The 24,697-nt window shown below is 50.4% G+C and overlaps 1 protein-coding gene across 4 annotated transcripts in view; it reads right to left on the bottom strand.

Moving 5' to 3' along the window:
• HDAC8 (histone deacetylase 8) overlaps positions 1-24,697 on the bottom strand; it is a 192,502-nt gene that overhangs the window by 90,945 nt on the left and 76,860 nt on the right. For all 4 annotated transcript variants that reach the window (XM_076074671.1, XM_076074672.1, XM_076074670.1 and 1 more), the window contains exons 8-9: positions 12,150-12,322; positions 10,533-10,627 (exon numbers count right to left, since the gene is read on the bottom strand). In XM_076074671.1, the coding sequence (XP_075930786.1) occupies positions 10,533-10,627; positions 12,150-12,322 (268 nt within the window). The remainder of the gene's footprint in view (positions 1-10,532; positions 10,628-12,149; positions 12,323-24,697) is intronic.

Genomic DNA, 24,697 nt, shown 5'->3' with positions numbered 1-24,697 from the left:
AGAGGTGAGAGAGAGGGACAGACAAAGGTACACGTGTATTGGAGAACAAACTCACGCTATTGATACATTTAAAAACAAGTGGACACGGGCAGAATATATACGTCATGGCTGGAAGGGACGATGGCCGAAGGTCAAGAGTACAGGTGGAGTGGCAGCCGAGGAATGGAATGCGTCCAAGAGAAGCGACCGCCGTGGAGATGGAGCGATGAAATCCGCTCGTGTGCCAGCGCTAGGCAGATCATTACACCGCGGGATCGTGAAGGCCAGCGGGGCAGCCTGGGGTCGGCCTTCATCCAGCAGTGGATTGACCATGACCGATGATGATGATGATCACGGCGGACAAATGCCCCACTTACACAGGCAACTGCCCGGACAACGGATCGTTCCAGGCAGGTGTGTTTCTGCGTGCGCTTCAGAACAAAGGAAGTCCCAGCGTGTGTGCCAAGCTTGAGGGCATCGGCACTGGGAGGCATTCAGCAACGCTCGGACTGCGGTTAATTCCGCGGCGATGTGAACGGACCCGCGCGTTCACAGCCACGAAGGCTCCCCCCGGATGACGGCCCCGTCGGATAGAATTTTTCGCTTCGCTCCCAATTCAACGACATTATTTAAAATAAATTGATTACAAACGATAAAACCCCCCATGGTTTGTGTGTATATAAATAAATAAAATACACAAACGGGCCGCGAGAACTTCAGATTTATTTTGCTACTCGCGGGAACAGCGGGAAGGGTGGGAGATCCCCCAAACTCTCTCTCCGCGGCCGGCGGCTTTGGGGGCAACTTGCTCAACGCTGCCGCGCGGTCGTGCACGCAAAACATTTGGGGCGGCTCTTTCATCGCAACCTCTGGACCCCGAGTGGTCACACCGGGGCTTCGCGCGTAACGCGATCGCCTGCGAGCAAATCACGGGGCGGAACTCCGGCCACGGAGTGTTTTGGCTCACTCCTTTCTCGGCCACCCACCCCACCCATCCACCCAGAGGGCAGCTACTGGGACAGGAATTTGTATCTGTTGGATTTTTGTATTTATTTACTGAAGCATTTTTTTTTTAACCTGGACTATCGCTTGAGATGGAACGCCGCGCTCGCAAAGGGACGTCCAAGGTGTCATGTGACACGTACAGAGGAAACGTGTGATGACATTTAAAATTAAAATGTAAAAAACATAACCTACAACTTATACCGCCTGGATGTCGTGCACTCTGGTTTAACTTATTTTCTGTATATGTTGTTAAAAATAAAATACAATACAAATCCACATGTATAACGTACATAATATTTGATTCATACTTAGTTTCTTTTGGGTCAGATCTTGTTTGTATGATGTAAAAACAAAAGTTTTACTGGAACCCTCTGCTACCCGACACTCTAACCCTCCGTGATACAATCGAATCAAGTTGCCACGTGGGCCAATACGCCAATGAATTGTTCTCTTCAGCAAACCAGATTGCTGAAAAGCAATCAATGCTTTTTGGGGGTGCGGGGCGGGTGGGGGGGGGCGGGATTTAATAAACTTGTACCTGCCGCGCCTGGAGATTGAACCCGAACCACCGACCTCTGGATTGCAAGTCCGGCGTGCTGACCACCAACGCCACGGCAGCCGCCCATTATGCGACGATCGAGAAAACTCCACGAGAGCCGCTTTGAGCCACTCCACTGGGACGTTGGCCCTTACCCTGAGCGATCGTTGGTGCGAGTTACACCTGCGCACTCGTGAGGGCCTCTCAGGCCTCCCGAGTTGTGTCGTCGCACCTGTAGCCGGCTCCCGCCTCGACGGCAAAAGGCGGTTTTTTTTCTTCTGCGTGCGGCCGGGGCGTCGTTTGGCACAAAACACCCGGGGAAGGAAAAAAGGGCGACCCCGTGTCTGCGTCGCCCTCTCCCCGTGTCTGCGTCGCTCTCTCCCCGTGTCTGCGTCACTCTCTCCCCGTGCCTGCGTCGCTCTCTCCCCGTGTCTGCGTCGCTCTCTCCCCGTGCTGAACAACACGTGGTTCGAGCGGAAAACGCGTCGGATAGAGCCCAGCAGCAGCAGCAGCACAACCCAGAGCGCCTCCCACCAATAGCTCTCATGTTGCAGATGCGCCCTGAGCTACTGCGTCCCGGTTTATTTGGGATGTGTCTTGGTCAAAGTTATTTTTTTCTCCACGTCTCACCAAACCTTTACGAGGATATGTGATTTTATTTTGCAGTAGATATGCGGGGTCAGAGGTCGCACCGTGCTCGTCGCACCTCAGGTGAGCACGGCTGGCTACGTACGGTGCGAGAGAAGTTCAACATACATACAGACCCTCTCATTTCCATGCTCCATTATGGGGTCAGGAAGCTATCTTCAAAACAGGTTATTTATCACTTATATGAAGTGCTCATTTGTCAAGCCACTGCTGGATGAGAGCCAGATAAGGTTAGCACGTGTACAGGAGCGTGATGGGTTGATGAATCACAAAATCGAGAGAGGCGGTGAGACGGCTTTAGAAAGCCTCTTTCCTGCAGTCTCTGTTACGGTGGTAATAAAAATTACAACCCTTTGTCCAACCCAATGCTAGATGAAGGCCTCCCACGCCATACGGATCGTTGGGGTTATCGGACTATAATTCACCACACTGGTCAGTGCGGGTTGGTCTGGGGGGGAGGTGGGTAGGGGAGACCCAGGACCGGTTCAGATATCGCTCCCCAATGACGTTAGCCGTGGCCGGGAATTGAACTCGTGTCGCCGGGTTCAAAGGTGCAGTTTGCTAACCGCCGTGCGATAGCGGTGTGGGGGTGGTCTTCATCCAGCTGTGGACTGACCAAGGACATGATGCTACATTTCCGACATCATGTAAGTAGCAGGCTGAACTAAAATGACCCCTAAAAAAAATCTGCTACGGACAACATACCACAGCTGGCATAATTAAGGAGCGCCACGGTGGCGAGATGTTAATTACCTCGCCTGGCATACAGGACGTCGTGCGTTCGATCCTGACCCTGACACCTGCTGCATATTTGGAGTTTGCGTGTTTCTCTCTATCTCTATGGTAGCGTGGATTTTTCTCTGGGTCCTCCGAATTTTCCCTCCACATTTGAAAACATGCTAAAGAGTATTTGGCTGCTAAAAATGTCCACATGATAAGCCACTTCGCAGAACTGTCATTTGTGGCCAGGTTGCTTTTGAAAAAGAGCTAAATAGTTCAGTCGGGCCTTACCTGGTAAAATAAAAATTGTTTCCTAGTTTAGCCTAAAGAGTTAACAGTTTTAAGATGCTGCCCAACTCACAACTGCAAAGAGAGTTTTAGTTATTTAAATAAAAGCAAACTTGTTGCTGTCAGCCACAAATCTGCATGCAACATCATTTCCTCAGTTGATATCAAGGCTGTCCAAACACCAAACTTTTGTCCAAGTCGCTGCACAGTCAAGTTTCTGCTGCCGGTAGCAAGTTCATTAATAGCCAAACTTTTGCTGTCTATTGCTGACCTCTATATATAATCCCTAACTATGCTGTCTGCAGCGAGTCTATATATATAATCCCTAACTATACTGTCTGCAGCGAGTTGAAGGAGCAGTCCAATTTCTGCTGCCCATCGCAAGCCACAACAATAACAAGGGAGGAAAAAAAACACGCACTGAGCATGGATTAAGCTACGATTCCCAACATTTATTTGTGTTTAATCAGCGGTACGGCAGCCGGCGGCAGTTAGGCGTTAGGGCAAAATCGGTTTACGACTCCCGTGTTTTGGGCAACCCCTTCGGTCAATTTGAGATGTTAACTACCTCGCCCGGTGTACGGGAGGTCGTGCGTTCGATTCCGACCCTGACGCCTGCTGCATATGTTGAGTTTGCGTGTTTCTCTCCATCCCCGTGGTAGCGTGGATTTTTCTCCGGGTCCTCCGGTTTTTCACTCCACATTTACAAACATGCATTCAGAGCGTTTGGCTGATATACATTTCCACGTGGCCAGGTCGCTTCTGAAAAAAAGCTCGATAGCTCAGTGGGACTTGCCTGGTAAAATAAAAAATAAAATAGGTAAATAAAATTTGCCCGCTTTCATTCAACGCAGGGATTCCAAACGTTCCTGGGTCCACGCGCCACACACTTGTCAAACCTCGACATTTAGCTTCGTGGACCACCATGTGCCGACAACGTATTCATTCATAAGTGAAAACTACTCAAAAAAGGTCTGTAAAAAAATTACAATTAAATAGCTGCTTGCAATGGGCAATAAAAAAGGGAGAGTTTAGTCGATTTTTCTCTCGGAGTTTCTGGAACACTTTCGTGGCCACTTCCCACCGGTTCAATGGACCACATGACAGGGAACCACTGCTCTCGGTTACAACCCGAACAGCAACACAACTTGTTACCGAAGCTTTGTTCATCTTGGAACATTATAACGAGGGTTATCGTGACCCCACGTCACAGACAAGACGGCCAGAGCTAATGCATTAAAGCTTTCAGCCCCGGCTGAGAACTGTTGAAAATAATCAGAATCTTTATTTATCCTGGAGGAATCCGACGAGCCATGAAGGCCTATATCACAGATGTACACCTCTGATTAGCACAGTCGACTACGTATGGTGCGAAAGAAGTTCAACATACATACATAAAAAGGACTAGAAATAATAATAATTAAAATCTGCCAGTTATGGTTGTTGTCTGACCGTGCAATCACCGCGGTGGTCGATGCGGTTCGATGACAGCCGACGGATGATACCGGTGATGGAATGACGACCAAAGGCAAGAACGAGCCCAAGTCGGGGGGCGCGAGCCGCGGAGATGGAGCGATGAAATGAAATTCACCCGCGCCAGTTTCGATAGTTTCATGGCGGCGCGCAAATTACCTTTCAAGCCTGCGGAATGGACGCGGTGCAGGAGAGGTTTCACACACACACACACACGCGCGCGCGCGCGTGCGGGGAACGTCGCAACCATAAATTGTGGCGACAAAATGCGCAGACGTACAATGCGAAACAAATGCATTTCCGAACGCCGTGTCGACTAGAGGCGCGGGGGCACGTGATGATCCCTGTCTGTATTGCGACCGTAGTAAGCTTGAGTGGGGGGCTGGGAGTGGGGACACGGAGCGGGGACGGGGAGAGGGAGGGGGGGGCACCGGTGGTCTTGATTTGGCGGTCCGCCATGCCAAAAAGGTCGAGCAGCACTGCCGTACGACGGAGTGCGGAGGCCTTCAACCAGCAGCGGATAGACAATGGCTGACGATGACGACGACCACTAATAAAAATAGCAGAGCGTCGGCTGCGTGCAAGGGGAGGGGGGGTGGGGGGGGGGCGGCGGCTCGGGCTGAAAAACGGCTTAACCGTCGGCGCGCAGAATGCAGCGTGAGCAGATTCTGCCGCTGGCAGGCGCGCTCGCTTGCCGGTTCGTTCGGCGTGGTCTCGGTCGGTCGGTAAACAAGGGTTTGGACGTGCGGGGATGATGTGAGTGAGCCTTTTTTGGTCAGGAGCAGCGGCCCCGGGCCGTTGTGTGGTTTACGTTTTATCTTCTTGCTCCTCACAATGCGCTACGACTACTACGACGATGCCGCCACCGCACAGGTTCTGAGGACACGGTCAACGTCCCCGGGTGAAAGGGTTAAGGAGGGCATTTTGGAGGCGACGATCCCGGATTCGGTGTGGGACGGGCGAAAAGGATGCCGCTGCCGTTCCCCAACTCTGACCCTTACACTTCACGGCGTCGGGTCAGCGAGGGTTTGGTGAAGGCGACGGGGCCCCCTTTGACGTGGGAGCATTTAAGTTACAGCCCTCCCCATTTACGTCGTTTCGCAAAACAAGCCACCGCGTTTATTATTAACACCGCTACCGCGATTTGCGTCGCCGCGACCCCACGCGCTTCGCATCGCCGCCGTCGTCGCATGTCCTTTCTCGTCATCCGTTGCATCTCAGCCGTCGAAATCCGCCACCCACTGCTACCCCCGTACGTCGCTTCGATTCACGTCGTTTCGATATTGCTGTACAGTTAAAGGGAAAGGCGCAGGGCTGAAATGTTGCTTCCTCGACTCCTAGGCTGGCGGAGGGGCCTTTGCTAGAAGGGAGCCTCGAGGAGCTCCTCCAGAGGGGCGTTTGGCCTACTCTTCCACACGTCGGCCAGATATTATAGAAGATGCGGGAGTAGTCACAGCGTACCCAACAAAACACTCGCTCTGCTGACGAACTGTGGCCCACCCATTTATACTGCTGGGTGGGTGGAGACGGTTGCGTTAAGAAAATGGTGCCATTGTTTCAACCGCCACGCCAGAGATCGAACCAGCGACCTCTGGATTGCAAGTCCATTGTGCCAAACATTGAACCGCGGCTGCATCATCGGTTCAGTACGACGATCGATTTTGCCGCGTTGCCCTCTGCCGGCCACCGTGTCGCCATGGCAGCAGCCTATAGCAACCTGTTAGGCATTGCGGTTGCTCGTCCAAGCCGTGTCCAAGCTCAACACCTGCTTAGCTTCCTAGATCTGACGAGATCGGGTGCACTCTGCGTGAGTTGGTCTCGGGCAGCATAAGGCAGCAGAGCGTTACAGCGAATAGGATAAAGCAATAGACGTTAATTTTGTCTCTCCACATAAAAAAATATGTTTTATTTGCCACACCAGAACACTGGGCTTCTAGACCAAATACCATTCGGTAGCACTTGTTAAGGAATGCTGACGAGACCTGGAAGGTTGGAAACCAGGTCCCGGGGTTTTTTTTTCTGGGTAAAATATTTCGCCTTGAAAGCCCAAGGGGCCGAAAGGGAACGCAAAATATCCCCCAAAACAGGAACTCGGATGGGCGAGCAACGCGCCACCCATCTGGAATAAGCCATTTCAGGAATCGAGAAGTTTGACGGTTAACTAAAGTGCCCACTTTCAAAGTTCAGAAATAATCACGTGACGGTTTAATTTTTGAAGATCCCATCGGGATAGATTTTTTTTGGTTTTTGTTACGCTGGTAGACACAAATGCAGGAGCATGTTCTTAGCTATGAACTCTCACAAAAAAAACACACACACACTGAGAGAGGAAGCAAAATAAATCGGTGACATAATGATTAGCGCTCTGCAATAAGCACACCCGGGGGGGGGGGTACGAGTTTGATTCCTAGTCCACTCTATTTCGACGCTGCAACTTCCAACGCTGCCACTCTTCACCAACCGGACTGACCAGCGTGGTGAAGTATGGTCAAACAACCCCCAGAGCCGACACGGTGTAAAGAGGCCTTGAAAAAGGCGGGAGGGGGGGGGGCGCTCTGTTGACTCCTGACCCGGTTTGTGAACGCTGTGTGACCACGTACAGAACTCCATCAATTCAGGGCCGCCCCCACAATGCGGGGGGTCCTGGAGGTTATTTGACCATACTTCACCACGCTGGTCAGTGCCAGTCAGTTCATCAAGTGGCGTGTCCTCTAAACCGTATCTCCTGGATATCTTATTCCTGGATATCTGTGAAAAAAGAGCTTGGTAGGCCATTGTATTCCTCCGGTACAAATAAAACATTCTGATTCTGCACACACGGTATAATAAATCAAGCGGATCACGTGAACGCAACGAGTGCGTGAGACGAGGGGGTAAAGTATAACGAATGACAACAAGGAGAGCGATCGATGGCCAGGGACAAGAGGGGGTGTGAACAGATTAGCACTTGCTGCACAATGGTCTCACGGCACGAGGCCCCCCTTCAACCGAGAGCGGACGGCTCCTAAGCAGAAATGCAACATACTCCGCGCTAAAAATTGATTCTCACGCTCATGACACACGCATCGATCCGAGCGCGTGCCGATTGATTCTTTGTGATCCGCGCACGTGCGTACGATTGTGATTGTTTCATGGAAAACTTACAAAGAACTATAGATTCTACAAGGGAAAACAAATAAATAGGGTGCCAATCTAATAGCCAGCATGAATTGTTCACTGTTCATAAAAAAAACTTACTTAACCGAATTCAAGAAGGTGTTTTTTTGTACTGTGACGGAGGGGCCATTGCCCGACATGTCACCTATTATATATTTATGCTGCATTTGCATTTCAGGTCACAGCTATTAACAAATGTGTTGAGGGTTTTTTTCCTTTTCCATCAGTTAGCAGGTGGATGTACTAGTCTACTTGCCACCCTGGAAAAGATGCTGCCATGGTGTTAATGCTTCACACACTAAACCTGCAATCCAGAGATTGCAAGTTTTGTGTGTTAATGCTTCACACACTAAAACTGCAATCCAGAGATCGTCAGTTCGATTCGATTTCACGGCACGGCGGTTGAAACAATGGTCAAGTTTATACGCGGGTCCTTTCACGAGTAGGAATAATAATAACAACAACAACAATTTTACCTTGCTTCATCACATGGGTCAGTGCGAGTAGGTCAAGGGGTGGGGGTGGCCAGGGCCAATTGAGAGTTTCACTCAGCACTGATGTGAGCTGTGACCGGGAATTGAACTCAGGTTGCTGAATTTATAAGGGAAAGTGCTTACCAATGCACCACTGCTCCTGACCTAATCATAATAATCCACTTTGTCGACCTATCATTTGTGGCCAAGTCACTTCTGAAATGGGCTTTACCTGGTAAGATACAAATTGTTTATATTCTTGGTTCTTTCGGTAAAATTCTCACGACGTTTCGGCCACAACACAAGTGGCCTTCTTCAGGTGAAAGGAACAAACCTGTCGGGACGATAGAGCTTCAATGACCGTTGTTAAGATTCGTAGCGTCTTTTAAGCTGGTTTAGAGAAGTGAGGCACCTTGACAAAGGGGTTTACATATCAAACAGGATAATTTAGCATTGAAATAGCTGAGGGATTAGCTTGTGACTGGTCACAGAAATGGCTATGTTAAAGTAAAAGCCTACACATTCACAGAGGCACCTTGTACAAATCAAACAGGAGAATTTAGCATTGAAATAACTGAGGGATTAGCTTGTGATTGGTCCTAGAAATAGCCATGTTAAAGTCAAAGCCTACACATCCACATAGGCACCTAGTCACGAAAGCTTTAAATCGAAATATTTCGGTAAAGTCACGTAGAAGGGAAACAATAAAATAATAAAAAATATAAAACAATATATTTATAAATATAAAACAATATATTTTATATTTTTATTATTTTATTGTTTCCCTTCTACGTGACTTTACCGAAAGAACCAAGAATATGAATCCCTGCAGTCACGAAAGCTTTAAATCAAAATTTACAAATTGTTTATATTTAATGTGTATATATTTTTAAGTGATTGTTTTACCTTTCCTATACTTTGCACTCCTATCGTATTTATTTGTACGGTTTATTGTTGTACCGTTCTGACCCCGTGCCCCTACTGGACAACTGTGAAAAAGATAGCTCATCGGATTCCTGCAGTATAACTAAATATTGCGCTTCTGAATAATCATGCCAATTATTTAGATTATATACTCTCCACTGATGTTAGCCATGGCAGAGAATCGAACTCGGGTCGGCGGGCTCACAGCGAAGTGCCCTAACCGCTGTGCCCACTGTTCCACCTCCAACCACCTCGACTCAGGGTAAAACAAAACAAAAAATAAATCAATTGTCAGGGATCATTAGTTCTTACTGAACCAAGGACACAGAGGTCAGAGAGAAGATGGATACATTTCTCTGGTTATGTCCACAAACATTATGGGCTGGTACTCAGAAGAGAGGCATACCACGATTGCATCCGACAAAAGAGCACCAGTTTTGACTTCAAATATACCCAGATTAACTAAATTATTCAAGATAATTTACAAGACCAAGACAAATGTCAGTGTTTACAAACGGTAACTGTAAAGATGCAAGCAAGTCCTGCAGTCAATGTTTTCCTCCCCGACGTAGGCTGTAATCGCAAAGGTTAAACTCAAACGACTGGCAATTTATTTACCATCAATAATTTCTCCTCTTTTTTTTTAATAAATCCTGCCGCAGCTGCGACCGTCGTCGTGAAATTTGAACTAGACGGCAGGGGTTGCGAGTGAGAATTGCTATGTGTTTGGGGTATGATAAGACAATCGTTGCTGGTCATCAGGAAGAAGCCTTGGAGGTCAAAGAGGAGGCCATTCAAGAATACGAACAATAATTCGCCCTCCCGATTATCATCGGCGGTTCGATTACTCGCCTAATCGGACTACGCGAAAACAGCCGAGGGGGGGGGGGGGGGGAAGTCTCACCTCTGTGTTCCCATGTGTGTTGTTGGACCGAAGGTGATGGCCACCCCTCCCCCCACCCCCTCCCCGAGTGATCGGAGCACAAAAAACATATTTTATTGCAATTGCAGGTCGATTACCGAGCTTGTTCGACTCCTCACCCCAGCTCCAGTTAGAACCGCCGATGGTAGTGCATTCACCTTGGAGTGGTGTAGGTGAGTGGGTGGGCTGGTGGTTTGAGTGGGTGGATGTGCAAGTGAGGGTAGGTTAGGGTGGTTGAATGGGTGGGTGGATGAGTGAAATGGGTGGGTGGGTATTTGGGTTGCGGTGGGTGAGAATGGATGGATGAGAATGGACAGATGAGTGGGTGGGAAAGGATGGATGGATGGGTGGGTGGATGGGTGAATGAGTTTCGATGGGAAGGTGAGCTGTGGTGGGCGATTGGTACCTGATGCTCAGGTATCTCAGGTGAGAGGGTCTGTCCGAGGATGACAGCAGTCAGGTATGCCCAGCAGCGAGCCGTGTTGGGCTGGTGGTACCCTCCTGTTCATCATCAACAAACAAATATAAACAAAGATGTCCCGTATAGCCTGAACAGACGTTTGGGGAAAGCGCTGTTAGTGAGCACCGATGATGGCTGCCACAGGACACGAGGGGGTCGGTCGCTAATACCACACCCAGCCATCTTTGTCTCCCCAGTGGTGATGCTTACACACCGCGCAAGGTACTCAATTGAGGCTGAGTCAACCTAGGGGAGGCCCAGATATTCGTCACCGATGTTGGCCGTGAGCAGGAATCGAACTCGGGTCGCTGAGGTTCGTAGCGCAGCGCACTAGCTACTGGCGCCACCGACCCCCACAAACATCATCATCATCAACACACACAGATGTCACATAGACAATATCTAGATTAAAATAACTACAACACACACACACTTATTACACGTTCCGAGCAGGCGAAACAGCCACATCTGGCAAATCTAGGGGAAGGCTTGCTTTAGAAATCTCCAGAAGGAAGGAGGAGAGAGGCGTAAAGAGAGGTAAAGGTACAGCCCAGCAATTGCTTGCTCACGTGACCGCTGGTGGAAGGGCCTCCACTGCAGTGGGATTTCTGAATTGCGTGACCTCAGTGGTGACGTTTTTTTTTGCGTGAGCGTGCGAGCCGTGCCCCATCGACGGAATGCTCGTCAGCAGCAGCCCGCATCGCGATCTTGCCTTCTGAATCTAAGAAATGCTCTTCAAATTTTCAGCAATGTTAAAAGTGTAAGGTCTTGAAATAACTTGCACAGGCCAGTTCAATGGCCTCCACTGAACAGGGAGGCCAAACACCTGCCGGGCATACCTCTTGAAATAGGTGGGAGTACCTACACGTACTCAAACTTAGGTCGCCGGGTTCATAGTGCAGTGTGCGAACCGCTGTGTCATCGTTTCCCCCTCTCCACCTCCCCCCCTCACCCCTCTTCCCCCCCACCTCTACCCCCCCCCCCCCTCCATTAAGCTACTCGAAACCTCAACTCAAATAGTCCACGAGACATTTTCGAGCGAGCCGCTCCCATCATGGGCATATCGCGCGGGTAATTTAATGATTGATGGCTTTAAAATCAACGGCCATTACGTCTAATGGCCACTTGCTGCGGCGTGAAGGCCCAAAGTAGGCACCTCCCGCAAGCGAGCACGAGAGAGATAAACGGACGGAGGCGTCCACAACCAAACGCGATGATAACTTGCCGACTGAATGAATGGATGGATGGCTGACTGGCTGGGTGGTTGATTGGTTGGTACCTCCTCCCAACACAAGTGTGGGCAGCCACGTGAACGGTTTACGGATGGACGCGTGCACAAACAAATGCGACAGTAATTGACCGATTCGAGTGGTTCAATTTAATAAATGAATGAACGTGTGAATGGCTAAACCAATGAATGGGTGGTGCCTCCTTCAGTAAAAGATTGGGCAGCATGAAAGGTTCGTGGATGAATACTTGAACAAGGAACAGGGTAGTAACTGACTAAACTGGTTGAATGAATGAAGGATTAAACGAGTGACTGAATGAATGAGCGAGTGGTACCTCCTCCCAGTACAAGCGTGGGCAACCGCCACTCCAGGATGCTCTGCAGGCAGCGGCCTATTCCTCGCGGGGTCAGGTTGAAGGAGCACATGGGGTCACCGGCGAGGGTGTCTGCTCCCAGCTGGCAAACGACCACTTCCGGGTTAAAGGTCACGAACACATCTTGCAGGACCCTGGACGACAGCCAGCCCGGAGCGGAGGCGAGGGCAGAACAAAAAAAACAAGGAAGAAAAACATCACGCACGCGCGGATTCTGTAAAGATTCCCCAACGCGGCATTCGCCGTCACACTTTTGGTATCCAGGAGGTCATGGGTTTGATGCTGACCCTGACGCCTGCTGTAAATTTGGAGGTTGCGTGTTCTCCCCTTGGTCACGTGGATTTTTCTCCGGGTCCTCTAGTTTTTCTCTCCACATTTAGAATCAACATGGGTTTAAGGTATTTGGCTGCTATAAATTTACATGTGATAAGCCGCTTAATTGAGCTATTATTTGCGGCCAGGTCGCTTCTGAAAAGGAGCTACATAGCCCAGTGGGTCTAATCTGGTAAGATAAAAATAGTTTAGTTTAAAAATAGTTTATAGTTTAGTTTATGAAGGAGTTTCAGACTCGGATCCCACCAGATGAGAAGTCTGCATTGTGTCCAGCACTTCTGACCAATGGATGAGCAAAACTTTTAACGCACGCACTCGTGCGATCATTCCTTGAGACTGATACGTTGTAGTTAGTGGAAATGTGGCCCTTTTTTAAGCACAGGGGAAGCTATATTAAGCGTGGGCCATTAATTTGACCATGGCACTTGCACCCACGGGCCTCCTCCTTTTGCTTCTTGGAGACTTTAATGATGCACGAGCTATAATCTTCCCCATGTGGGTTTGAAAACACGATTACCTGTGCGTGCATAAAAACGTATTTTGGCAAGGCCCTGGGGTCTGAAACGCCGGGTGGCCGGCAACAAACATCGCGAATAAAGTTGCATTCCTCAAAATAATAATTGGCGTTGTTGTGGAAAATAAAACAGAATGATGGCTGTAGATAATGTCTCCTTCACGAATCCACGTCTCTGCATAAAAATCAAAAAAAGTATTTCTAACACATCCCATTAGCCGCACAGCCTTCTGTGAGTGCGTCATTTCAGCAGCGTTGTTTCACTAAAATCTGGAGCAGTTTTGACACGCAGTGTCTCATCAGCAGTCAGCCTTTGCTTGAATCAATGACGGTGAACTGTCGTTCTTACGTTGAGGTGCCAGTTTGATGCAAAGCTGCAACAACTAACAGGTGACGGGTTTATTTGAAGTGAGGAAGGGTAACTCTGCGACACTTGGGGAAAAGAGACGAGGAGAGGGAATTCTGAGGTGGAGCAAACGTGTGATGGAAGAACGGCGTGGACAACACGAAACCGTTGGTCGCTTAGACCGGGTCATCAACATGGGAGGAGGAATGAATGAGTGAAGTTCATTTACTCTGCTTTTTTGTGTTCATATTAGCATGGTTGTCTATGTGCAGCACGAAAGAAGTTCAGCGCACAAATCTACACATATGGCCACTGAATTTCACTTGTTGTAGAGCTAGAGACAAGACAGAAATAAGAAAGCAACTGACCGCCCGATGTGTGAGCGAGTGAGCGAGTGAGCGAGCGACTGAACTGGTCAACTCGTCGCGAGCTCTGCTGCGTATAAAACATTTTTTTCCGAGAGCGATAACCTCCTAAACGGATGCGCGCGGCCATGGAACGAACACAAATAAATATGCACCGGCTCGCTCCGCGCCATTATCAGGTGGCGCTAACGCATTCCACGTGACGCAGCGTCGCTAACGCGTGGGGCCTCACCGGCACGGCGCGGAATTTGTCAAACGCCTGACGAGCGTAACAGCCTGTGCCGAGCACGCCGAATCAAGGGACGGCGAGTCTCTTTTTGTGGCAAAGCGGGGGGCGGGAGGGGGGGGGGTACACGATGTGATTTGACAATCGGCACAATGTGCTTTTTTTGTTCCAAGAAGCTGTGACCAGAAGCAATGCCCCCGTTGACTCTGCCACCTGAGGCCCGTTGTGACGGTCGCGATGAGTTGGAACTCGGAGCAGGGTGCAGAGATCTGAATGAGGCATTGACAGCTCGAGCACTGAAAGCTGTCAGTGCCGTCGAAGAAGTGACAATGGAGCATCGGTCACGAGCAGGCACTTGTCTTACGTGGGTTGTTAACGACATCGGTTGCCGGTGAAAATGCGACGATGTGTGTTGCAATGATCGTTCGACCGTGCGGGGTTTTCCAGAGTCACGCTGTGCCCGCGTGTCGTTCAGGACGATGTCACTCCTTCAGGAACTGAACATTCAATTCAGTTCCTGAAGAAAACCCCCAAAGCACATGGAGTGCAACGTCAAGACATCATGCCAAAACATGACGCATTCATAATCTGAACGCACGCGGCGAGCGCTGTATTTTTTAACGGTTGTTCTGCGATTGGGTTCCACTCTCAAGTTGATTTTATTTTATTTAACCGGGTGAGAACCCAAGAGGATTGAGTCTCAATTTGCAAGGGTGACCTGTGGTGCCATTATTAGTCTGTCAGCAGCGTACGATTATTGCTACGTGTAATCCCAATTGGGTTGCAATGTAAGTTTATTTTGTGCCAATTGGTGACTCTTTAAACAGCCTCGATAGAGCACACATACATCGGCGCTATACCGACAAGCGCCACTCAAGCTGTTCACGCCGACCAGTGTGGGTGAAGTATGGCCAAATTGTAACCCCCATTTGGGCAGGCCCTTATCCAGCAGTGGCTTCACCAGCACGTGTATTCTGCGACACGCTCGAATGACACATAACACACAAAGGTCCGCCGTGTAGCCTTAACAGACTGTAGGGGCAAGTGCTGTTAGCGAGCACCTATGAAGGCCGGAACGGTACACGAGGGGGTGGGTGGCCAGCACCACGCCCGACCGCCTTTGTCTCCCACACCGCACCAGGTACTCATTTGACGCTGAGTCGACCTAGGGGAGGCCCGGGACCGGTTTAGATCATCGTCACTGGCCGTGAGCGGGAATTGAACCCGGGTCGCCAGGTTCATAGCGCAGCGCGCTAACCGCTACACTACCGCTCCCCACCCAAAGACGCACACACACAGACACGTTATTTACCCTCACTGACTGCTGGTTAAAACAGTCAACGAGCACCTATTTTAGCTGGCATGAAACACGAGGTGGGGTGTTACGGCTGGCTGTTACATTTGCATCCCGGTACTTACTGGAGTTTTGACTTTGCTTTGATTGTTTTTACGTGCATTGAGATTATTTAGATTATTTAGCTGCTGTAAATTTCCGCACGACAAGCCACTTTGTTGGGCTGTCATTTGGTGCCAGGTCGCTTCTTAAAATTAGTGAATACCTCAGTGGGCTTTACCTGGTAAGATAAACAATAAGTTTGTTTCATTTGTATATGTTTAAGTGATTTGTTTACATTTCCTATACTTTACACTACTATCGTGTTTTGTGTCGTTTGCTGTTGCAACGTTCTGATGCCACGCTCCTACTGGGCATCTGTGAAAAAGAGCTTTACAGCTCATCGGATTCCTCCAGTATAAATAAACATTCTGATTCTCATTCACTATTTTAACAGCAGATATCTACAGATAGTAGACCTATGAAAAGCCTGAGCGAGGCAACAGATTCTGATGACCCTGGCACTGAACCAGGAACGCCGTAGTTGTAGTGGAATAAACAAGCTACACGCTTCCCTCATCTCACATGAGTACATAAATATCACGCATCACCCGTTTCGCCATGCAGCCTGCTAAGAAACTTGTTGCAAGCGAGCGCCTATTAAGGCCGGAACACAACACACAGCGCGGCGGGGTGGTAAGCACAGCACTACTCCACTGTTGACGTTCACACACGGCAACAGGTACTAATTTCAGGCCGAGTCGACCTAGGGGAGGCCCCGAACAAGTTTCGATGCAAATTTTTCATTGATGTCTGCCGTGGCCGGGCAATCAAACTCTGTTCACTGGGTTCGTAGCACGGTGCGTGGACCACTGAGCCTCTGCCCCCCAGAACACACACACATTACACAAGACAACTACCCCGCAGCAGACCTCTGTTGGGGCAAGTGCTGTTAGCGAGCACCTATTAAGGCCGGCACGGCGCACAAAGGGGGGTGGTGTGGCCTGCACATGCACATGACAAACGCACCCATCATGTATTCAGGCAGACACGAGCACACGTCACACACAAAAGACAGAAGCACACACACATATCGCACAGTCAAGGCGGGGTGGGTGACAGACGGGCAAGGCAGCCTTGACTCATTCCGCCTCTTGCCAAATTTGTCACTCGACCGACTGAAGGTCGCGGGGTGGGGGGGGGCGAGAGAGACAGAGGGAGAGAGACAGATAGAGAGAGAGACAGAGGGAGAGAGACAGAGACAGAGGGAGACAGAGGGAGAGAGACAGAGGGAGAGAGACAGATAGAGAGAGAGACAGAGGGAGAGAGACAGAGACAGAGGGAGACAGAGGGAGAGAGACAGAGGGAGAGAGACAGATAGAGATAGAGACAGAGGGAGAGAGACAGAGACAGAGGGAGACAGAGGGAGAGAGACAGAGGGAGAGCGACAGATAGAGAGAGAGGGAGAGAGACAGAGAGACAGAGAAAGACAGAGGGAGAGAGACAGAGACAGACAGATAGAGAGATAGAGACAGAGGGAGAGAGACAGAGGGAGAGAGACAGAGGGAGAGAGAGACAGAGAGACAGAGGAGAGAGACAGAGAGAGACAGAGGGAGGAGAGACAGAGACAGAGAGAGACAGAGAAAGACAGAGGGAGAGAGACAGAGGGAGGGAGACAGAGGGAGAGAGACAGAGGGATAGAGACAGAGGGAGACAGAGGGAGACAGAGGGAGGAGAGACAGAGAGAGAGACAGAGGGAGAGAGACAGAGAGAGAGACAGAGGGAGAGAGACAGAGAAACAGAGACAGAGGGAGAGAGACAGAGGGAGACAGACAGAGGGAGACAGAGGGAGAGAGACAGAGGGAGGAGAGACAGAGAGAGATTAGGGAGAGAGACAGAGAGAGACAGAGGGAGACAGAGGGAGGAGAGTCAGAGAGACAGAGAGACAGAGGGACAGAGACAGAGGGAGACAGAGGAAGAGAGACAGAGGGAGGAGAGACAGAGAGAGAGACAGAGGGAGAGAGACAGAGAAACAGAGACAGAGGGAGAGAGACAGAGGGAGACAGAGGGAGAGAGACAGAGGGAGGAGAGACAGAGGGAGAGAGACAGATGGAGACAGAGGGAGACAGAGGAAGAGAGACAGAGGGAGGAGAGACAGGGAGAGAGAGACAGAGGGAGAGAGACAGAGGGAGACAGAGGGAGAGAGACAGAGAAGGGAGAGACAGAGAGAGATTAGGGAGAGAGACAGAGAGAGACAGAGGGAGGAGAGTCAGAGAGACAGAGAGACAGAGGGACAGAGACAGAGGGAGACAGAGGGAGAGAGACAGAGGGAGAGAGACAGAGGGACAGAGACAGAGGGACAGAGACAGAGGGAGAGAGACAGAGGGGCAGAGACAGAGGGACAGAGACAGAGAGACAGAGGGACAGAGACAGAGAGACAGAGGGAGAGAGAGACAGAGGGAGAGAGACAGACAGATACAGAGAGACAGAGGGAGACAGAGGGAGAGAGACAGAGGGAGGAGAGACAGAGACACAGAGAGACAGAGGGAGAGAGACAGACAGAGACAGAGAGACAGAGGGAGAGAGACAGAGGGAGAGAGACAGAGGGAGAGAGACAGAGGGAGACAGAGAGACAAAAGGAGACAGAGACAGAGGGAGAGAGAGACAGAGAGACAGAGGGAGACAGAGACAGAGAGAGACAAACAGACAGAGAGACAGAGGGAGACAGAGGGAGAGAGACAGAAGGAGGAGAGACAGAGGGAGAGAGAGACAGAGGGAGAGAGAGACAGAGGGAGAGAGAGACAGAGGGAGACAGAGACAGAGGGAGAGAGAGACAGAGGGAGAGAGAGACAGAGGGAGACAGACAGACAGAGACAGAGAGACAGAGAGAGAGACAGAGGGAGAGAGACAGAAGGAGGAGAGACAGAGGGAGGAGAGAGACAGAGGGAGAGAGAGACAGACAGAGACAGAGAGACAGAGGGAGAGAGACAGAAGGAGGAGAGACAGAGGGAGGAGAGAGACAGAGGGATAGAGACAGAGAGACAGAGGGATGAGAGACAGAGACACAGAGATAGGGAGACAGAGGGACAGAGACACAGAGGGATAGAGACAGAGAGACAGAGGGATGAGAGACAGAGGGAGGAGAGAGACAGAGGGAGACAGAGGGATGAGAGACAGAGAGACAGAGGGAGAGAGACAGAGAGACAGAGGGATGAGAGACAGAGGGAGGAGAGAGACAGAGGGAGACAGAGGGATGAGAGACAGAGAGACAGAGGGAGAGAGACAGAGAGACAGAGGGATGAGAGACAGAGGGAGGAGAGAGACAGAGGGATGAGAGACAGAGACACAGAGACAGAGAGACAGCGACACAGAGACAGAGAGACAGAGGGAGAGAGACAGCCGCACGATTTCCGTGGCAACAACAAATATGCGCGTCACCGAAAAAGCAAGGTCAACGGTTGCCATGGCAGCACAGGCGTCCACTGCCCGGGCCTCGGCACGTTAACCACGCTCGGGGAGTGGCCACAGACCACACCCCTGGGATGTGTGACAAAGGGGGAGGGGGGCGGTCGGACGTGCGGGGGGGGGGGGGTTTGATGAAAACTTCGACACGTGTCTGAGTCAATACAACTGTATGGACGTGAATCGTTTGTCCTCCGTTTCGGGGGTTAACCTCCCACAGCTCGTCGTTGTTGTTGTTGTTGTAATTGACGAAGGAACCGACCGGTCCAGGGTTCAAGTGTAAAATGCAGCAAGTAAATAAACCGATGGAAGTTATTGTGACAATACTTAAAGCATTGGGTGTCTAAGGGTGTGTGTGTGTCTGTGGTAGCCGAGGAGCGGTGGTGCAGCGGTTAGCGCGCTGCGCTAACGAACCTGGCGACCGGAGTTTGATTCCCGCTCACGGCCAACACCGGTGGCGATTATCTGAACCGTCCCGGGCCTCGCCTAGGTCGACTCAGACTCAAATGAGTACCTTGTGCGCTGTGTAAAACATCGCCACTGGGAAGACAAAGGCGGCCGGGCGTGGTGCTGGCCACCCACCCCCTCGTGTGCCGTGCCGGCCTTCATAGGTGCTACTTTCTAACAGCACTTGCCCCTACAGTCTGTTAAGGCTACACGGGGGAGGGATCTTTGTTTTGTTTATACACACACACTCCACATCCACTGACAGCCCCTATGAGTCAACCCTGGCAAGAGCTGTAAGGAATCTAAAACAATTAAAATGCAAATCCATTCTTCAGAGTTAATTGTTAACTAATTACACACCACTTTTTTTTATTCCGAAAAGGTTAGGTGTTTGGTAATTGTCCGTGGATTAACACTGTCATCTCGAGGAGCGGGGGACAGGTTAGCGCCACTCCATCTGCTATTCTGGGAGGGGGAGAATGAGTTTTGAACCCTCGCAGGCCATGGTGACCGCTTACCAAAGGCACGAGTGATCAGCTGGGCCACGCGAAAGCTCAAGGTGTCGGCAGTCCCAGAAATTATATCGGGAGCCGGTTGCAGCATGCAAATGTGCTGCAAAGGAGGCACTCACCGCACACACGACGATTATGTTTTTGCATGCTAATTTCCTTACGAAGCGATGATGATGATAATGATACCCCCCCTCCTCCACTACCGCTGCCTCCGCCCCACCAAATAAATTCCATTTCTGCCTAGCCTGGCTGACCATGCGAAAAAAAAATGTGGGCATGCCGTAAAGAAATTAAAAAAAAAATCCACCGGAACTCATTTGGAACTTAACAGAATGTGTTTTTTTTAGGATGCTAATTTGATTGTATTGCAAATGGATATATGACGCAAAAGAAATACCGAGAAAAGCAGCAGCAGCAACAACAACAACACGGCCCCCAAAAAACAATTCGACCGCCACGTTCTAGCGCCAAACACGCGAAAGCGTCGCGTGTGGGGACATTGCGTGCAACGGTGGAACGTTCTCCCCTCCCCCCCACCTCCACCCCCCCACCTCCACCCCCCCACCTCCACCCCCCCACCTCCACCCCCCCCACCTCCACCCACCCACCTCCACCCACCCACCCACGGCCCCCCGCCAGCCAAAGCAGGGGAAGGTCATCAATCAGAATATTTATTTATACTGGAGGAGTAATCCGATGAGCTATAAAGCTCTTTTTCACAGATGTCCAGCAGGGGCACGGGGTCAGAACGTTTCTACAACAATGCATGAACATGACAGGAGTGCAAAGTATTGCAAAGGGAAGCAAAATCATACCAAAAAATACGGAAAAAACTAAACTATGTTTTATTTTACCCAGGTAAGGTCCACTGAGCTATTAGCTTCTTTTTTCAGATGCGACCTGGCCACAAATGACAGCTCCACCAAGTGGCTTATCACGTGGAAATTTATTTCAGCCAAATACTGAAAAAGCATGTTTTTTATGGTGCCCCCTGGCTTTTAAAATTTCCCCCCCCCCCCCACGGCTAACTGCCCCTCCTCCCCCACAAAACTTAAACATAATTCTCACGCCCCAAGAAAGTATCAAGACTAAGGTGACCCTCACCCCGTGAATCATATCAACATAAACACCATCACCATTCTCATCATGGTGAAATGGACGTCATCTCGTAAAAATGGAAGAAAACAATAACACGACCGGCATTTGCTGCACCTATGGTGGCCGCAGAAGCTTAGCAGTCTGTTGGGGCACCGCGTGAGAGTACACGGCGCTGATTGTGGTGGCGTCCGAGAGGCGGCTTAAACGTGGGTGGCTGTGGTTGGCCGTGAAAAAATAGACGAACGGGTGGGGTGTCTTGAATGTGGTGGACGGCGGTCAAGAATGTTAAGCAACGGCGGCGGCGGCGTTGGTGAAACGGTTAAGAAACAACCCCGGGATGTGGCAGCATCCGATGTGGAGCAACGCGGAATGGACAAGGAGGAAGGGTCGCCTGGCAACGCACCGGTAACCTGGCAACCGGATGGCCTGGAACAAATCGTAAAGGGTCGCCCACCCCTCATCCTCCTCCTCCTCCTCATCCTCCTCCCTCCTCCTCCTCCTCCGTCTCCGTCTCCTCCCGAAGGTGAATGCCTTCTCCAATAAGGGATCGTTGTGGGATGTGTCCCGCGATGTCACTGTAAGTGTTTAGCAGTGCGAGTGGGGAAGGTTGCTGGCAAGGGGGAAGGAGGGGATGGGTAGCGTGGATTAAACCCCCCCTCCCCTCCACCCTTCCTCCCCAAGGGCCACCTCCAACAGATTATAATGCCATTGGCGATGACGGCTACTTCAAGCAATTTCATCCATTTTTCCTCCCCCCCCCCCTCTTCTTCTCCTTCTTCTTCTTCTTCTTCCCGAGTGTGCGGAAGCAAATACAAAAACCAACCCGCCCCAAACACCCCCCACGCCTGCACTGACTGACCAGCCGCTCACTCCAGAGCCCATTTTCCTCTGCCGCACTGACCACGCGGAATTGGCCGCCCATAATTTAGCCATCCTTGGAAAGAAAAAAAAAATTCCCTGGCTTCTGCCAATGAGCAGGACTCGTGCGGTAGCGCAAAAAAAAAAACCCCGCTGGGTTAGAGGGGAGGGGGAATCTGACGACGACGATGAAGAATGCTACATTTGCACGAATACAGCTCCGCGCGTCTAAGCGGTGGTGCTAAGTCCCCCCACAAGGGTCCAGGGCAGACAACTGGTACAGTCCATTCCACGAACAGATGCTGCTGCCGCTGCTGCGCACTGGAGGGAGAGAGAGGAGAGAGAGAGAGAGGCAGGGAGGGAGCCAGCAGGGTGGTGGGGGTTCAGGAGGGGGGTGCAGCCGGGGTTTATAGCACAGGAAGCGGGCAGCAGCAGCAGCGTAAGTGGGTGTGGGGCTCAGAACAGTACAGTGCATAACAAGATGCAGCGCTTTAACCTGCCCACCACTTAGTAGCAATTGTGTAATCGGGATTGTGTAAGCTCCCTTCATACTCTTTTACCTTTTGGGGTAACACCCCCCCCCCCCCCCCCAAAAAAAAATATATCGTAACCCCCCGTGTCAAGCGACGCTTCACAGCGACAATTTTGAACGTAGGCACAAGAAGCCCGGCGTGACCCGCGCGGGGCCGCATTCGGTCACGAACAACATTTTTTTGAGGCGCCACGCACGAGAGTGGCCACCCCCATCTCTCCTCCTCCTCCTCCTCTCTCTCCTCGTCACCCGCTTCAAGCGACAACCACCCGGCCACCCGATGCCAAACGAAGCAGCAGGACGAGGCCTCGTCGTGGCGAACGAGGAGAACGAGGAGGATGGCCCGGGCTCGCGTGTTCACAGTCGGGGCCGGGTTTTTTTTTTTACGATGCGTGCTTTTCGGTGGCGGTCACAGCAGCGGGTGCCGTGGAACGCCTTACAATCAACGGAGTTTACGTTCCCCATTCGTCGGTGCTATAATTAGACGTTGGCGAGGGGGGCGGACGGCCGTAGCCTTGAGCTTTGGAGTCTGTTTGTTCGTTCACCTTCTTCTTCATGTCGCTGCGCGCGCACGTGGGCACGTAACGCGCCAGGACGACACCGTCACCCACTTAGGGCGCCCTAAATAAGGGAAGGGACAAAAATAGAGCGGACAAAATCTGGCGAGACGTCATATCCAGCGCGCCGCCTAGAATAGAACGCACGATGCATCTGCAAATTGGTTTTTTTAATCCTCAGATGGCCCATTGGACCCCCCCAAAAGCCGCCGCCCCCCCCCATCTCCCCACAAAATAAAGAAAAGTATAGAACGAATTTTTAAAAAAATATTTTTCGAGCGATTTTTGCAACCGCTAAAATAACAAACAAAAAATTGTACTGCAATAATATTAAAAATAACATTGACCTGCTTTTCACAACAATTGTAAACCACAGCGGTGCTTCTAAAAAGGCCTTTCAACGTATAAAAAACATCCGACTGGCACCATTTGCTCGACCATAGAGTTGCCAAAGTCAAAACCGACGCGATTCTGTCAGCACGCACGGGACATGGAATCCAGACGTGTCCCGGTTGGATTCAATTTCCAGGCGCGGCAGTGTGAATAACGTACAATGGGCACGAGATGCCCGAAACGTACCCACCCGCCCTTGGCATTGTAAATTGGTATGCCACGTTTATTCAATCGGGTAGGTCGCGCGTGGTGGGGTCAACCGTGGGTACGAACTACCACCTCCGAGACGTCTGGCCAGCCTGGGAAGATTAGTCCAAGAAGACCCTCTTCTGCCAGCAGTGGCGTGCTGAGCAATAGAACGGCACCTCTTCCTTTTTACCTTGGTAATAAAAAGAAACCTTCTTTGGTTCTTTCGGTAAAGTCACGTAGAATGAGAATAAAATAATAAACTGATAAAATAAAATAACACAATAATATTCTCACGACGTTTCGGCCACAACACAAGCGGCCGAAACGTCGTGAGAATATTATTGTGTTATTTTATTTTATCAATTTATTATTTTATTCTCATTCTACGTGACTTTACCGAAAGAACCAAAGAGGATTAATCATTGCAGTCACGAAAGCTTTAAATAAAAAGAAAATTAAACTATTTTTTTTTATTTTACCAGGTAAGGCCCACTGAGCTACGTAGCTTTTTTTTCAGAAGCGACCTGGCTAGCACAAATGATAGCTCAATGAAGCGGCTTGTCACGTGGGGATTCATAGCAGCAGCCAAATCCTCTAAAAGCACGTTTCTAAATGGGGAGGGAAAAACCGGAGGAACTAGAGAAAAATCCACGTGATCACGTGGAGAGAGAGAGAGAGTGAGAGACAGGCAAACTTCAAATATACAGCAGCAGACGTCAGGGTTGGGATCGAACCCACGACCTTCTTCGTACCAGGCGAGGTAGTTAACATCTCCTACCCACCGCGTTCAATTAACTTATTTGAATATTTTCCATGATAGGGGAGCGTGTATTTACACATCCACTCAAGTTTGAGGAGGGAGTGACAGTGCGTCCCACGTTGTGTCTGTGTCCGCTAGTGCTAATAAATAACCAGCGCTCGAAATGTCAGAATGCTATCGCTTCTTACAGACGGATACAAAAAAACATCGGTGGTAATCTTTGCATCTCACTCACAAGCGCCATGCATTTCAATAGTTTTTTTCCCATTATGCAGGAAGCTCGCAGTAAGGATATAAAACGGTGTACAGTGTGGGTGACCTCACAACTTCCAGAGAGCCGAATGGATTAAAGGCATGACACAATCGCATCAAATCCCCGAAAAAAAATGAACGCTCATGTTTTATTGGAAACCAAACCGGCAAATTTCCTAAACGCCCTCCAGTGACGCGTGCATGCACGCACGCAAAGTGGGGGTCTCTCAATCCACTGCTGGATGAGCACTGGGCGTCTGTCAATCTGCCGCTGGATAAGAGCTCCCCCCACCCCCTCCCGTGCTGCGGAGCAGGCCGTGAGGGTAACGTGA

The sequence above is a fragment of the Petromyzon marinus genome, chromosome 49 (assembly GCF_048934315.1).
Source record: "Petromyzon marinus isolate PM22_M1 ecotype Great Lakes invasive population chromosome 49, UKy_Petmar_22M1.pri1.0, whole genome shotgun sequence".
NCBI classification, from domain to species: domain Eukaryota; kingdom Metazoa; phylum Chordata; class Hyperoartia; order Petromyzontiformes; family Petromyzontidae; genus Petromyzon; species Petromyzon marinus.
This window is presented reverse-complemented; position numbering and strand designations above follow the sequence as displayed.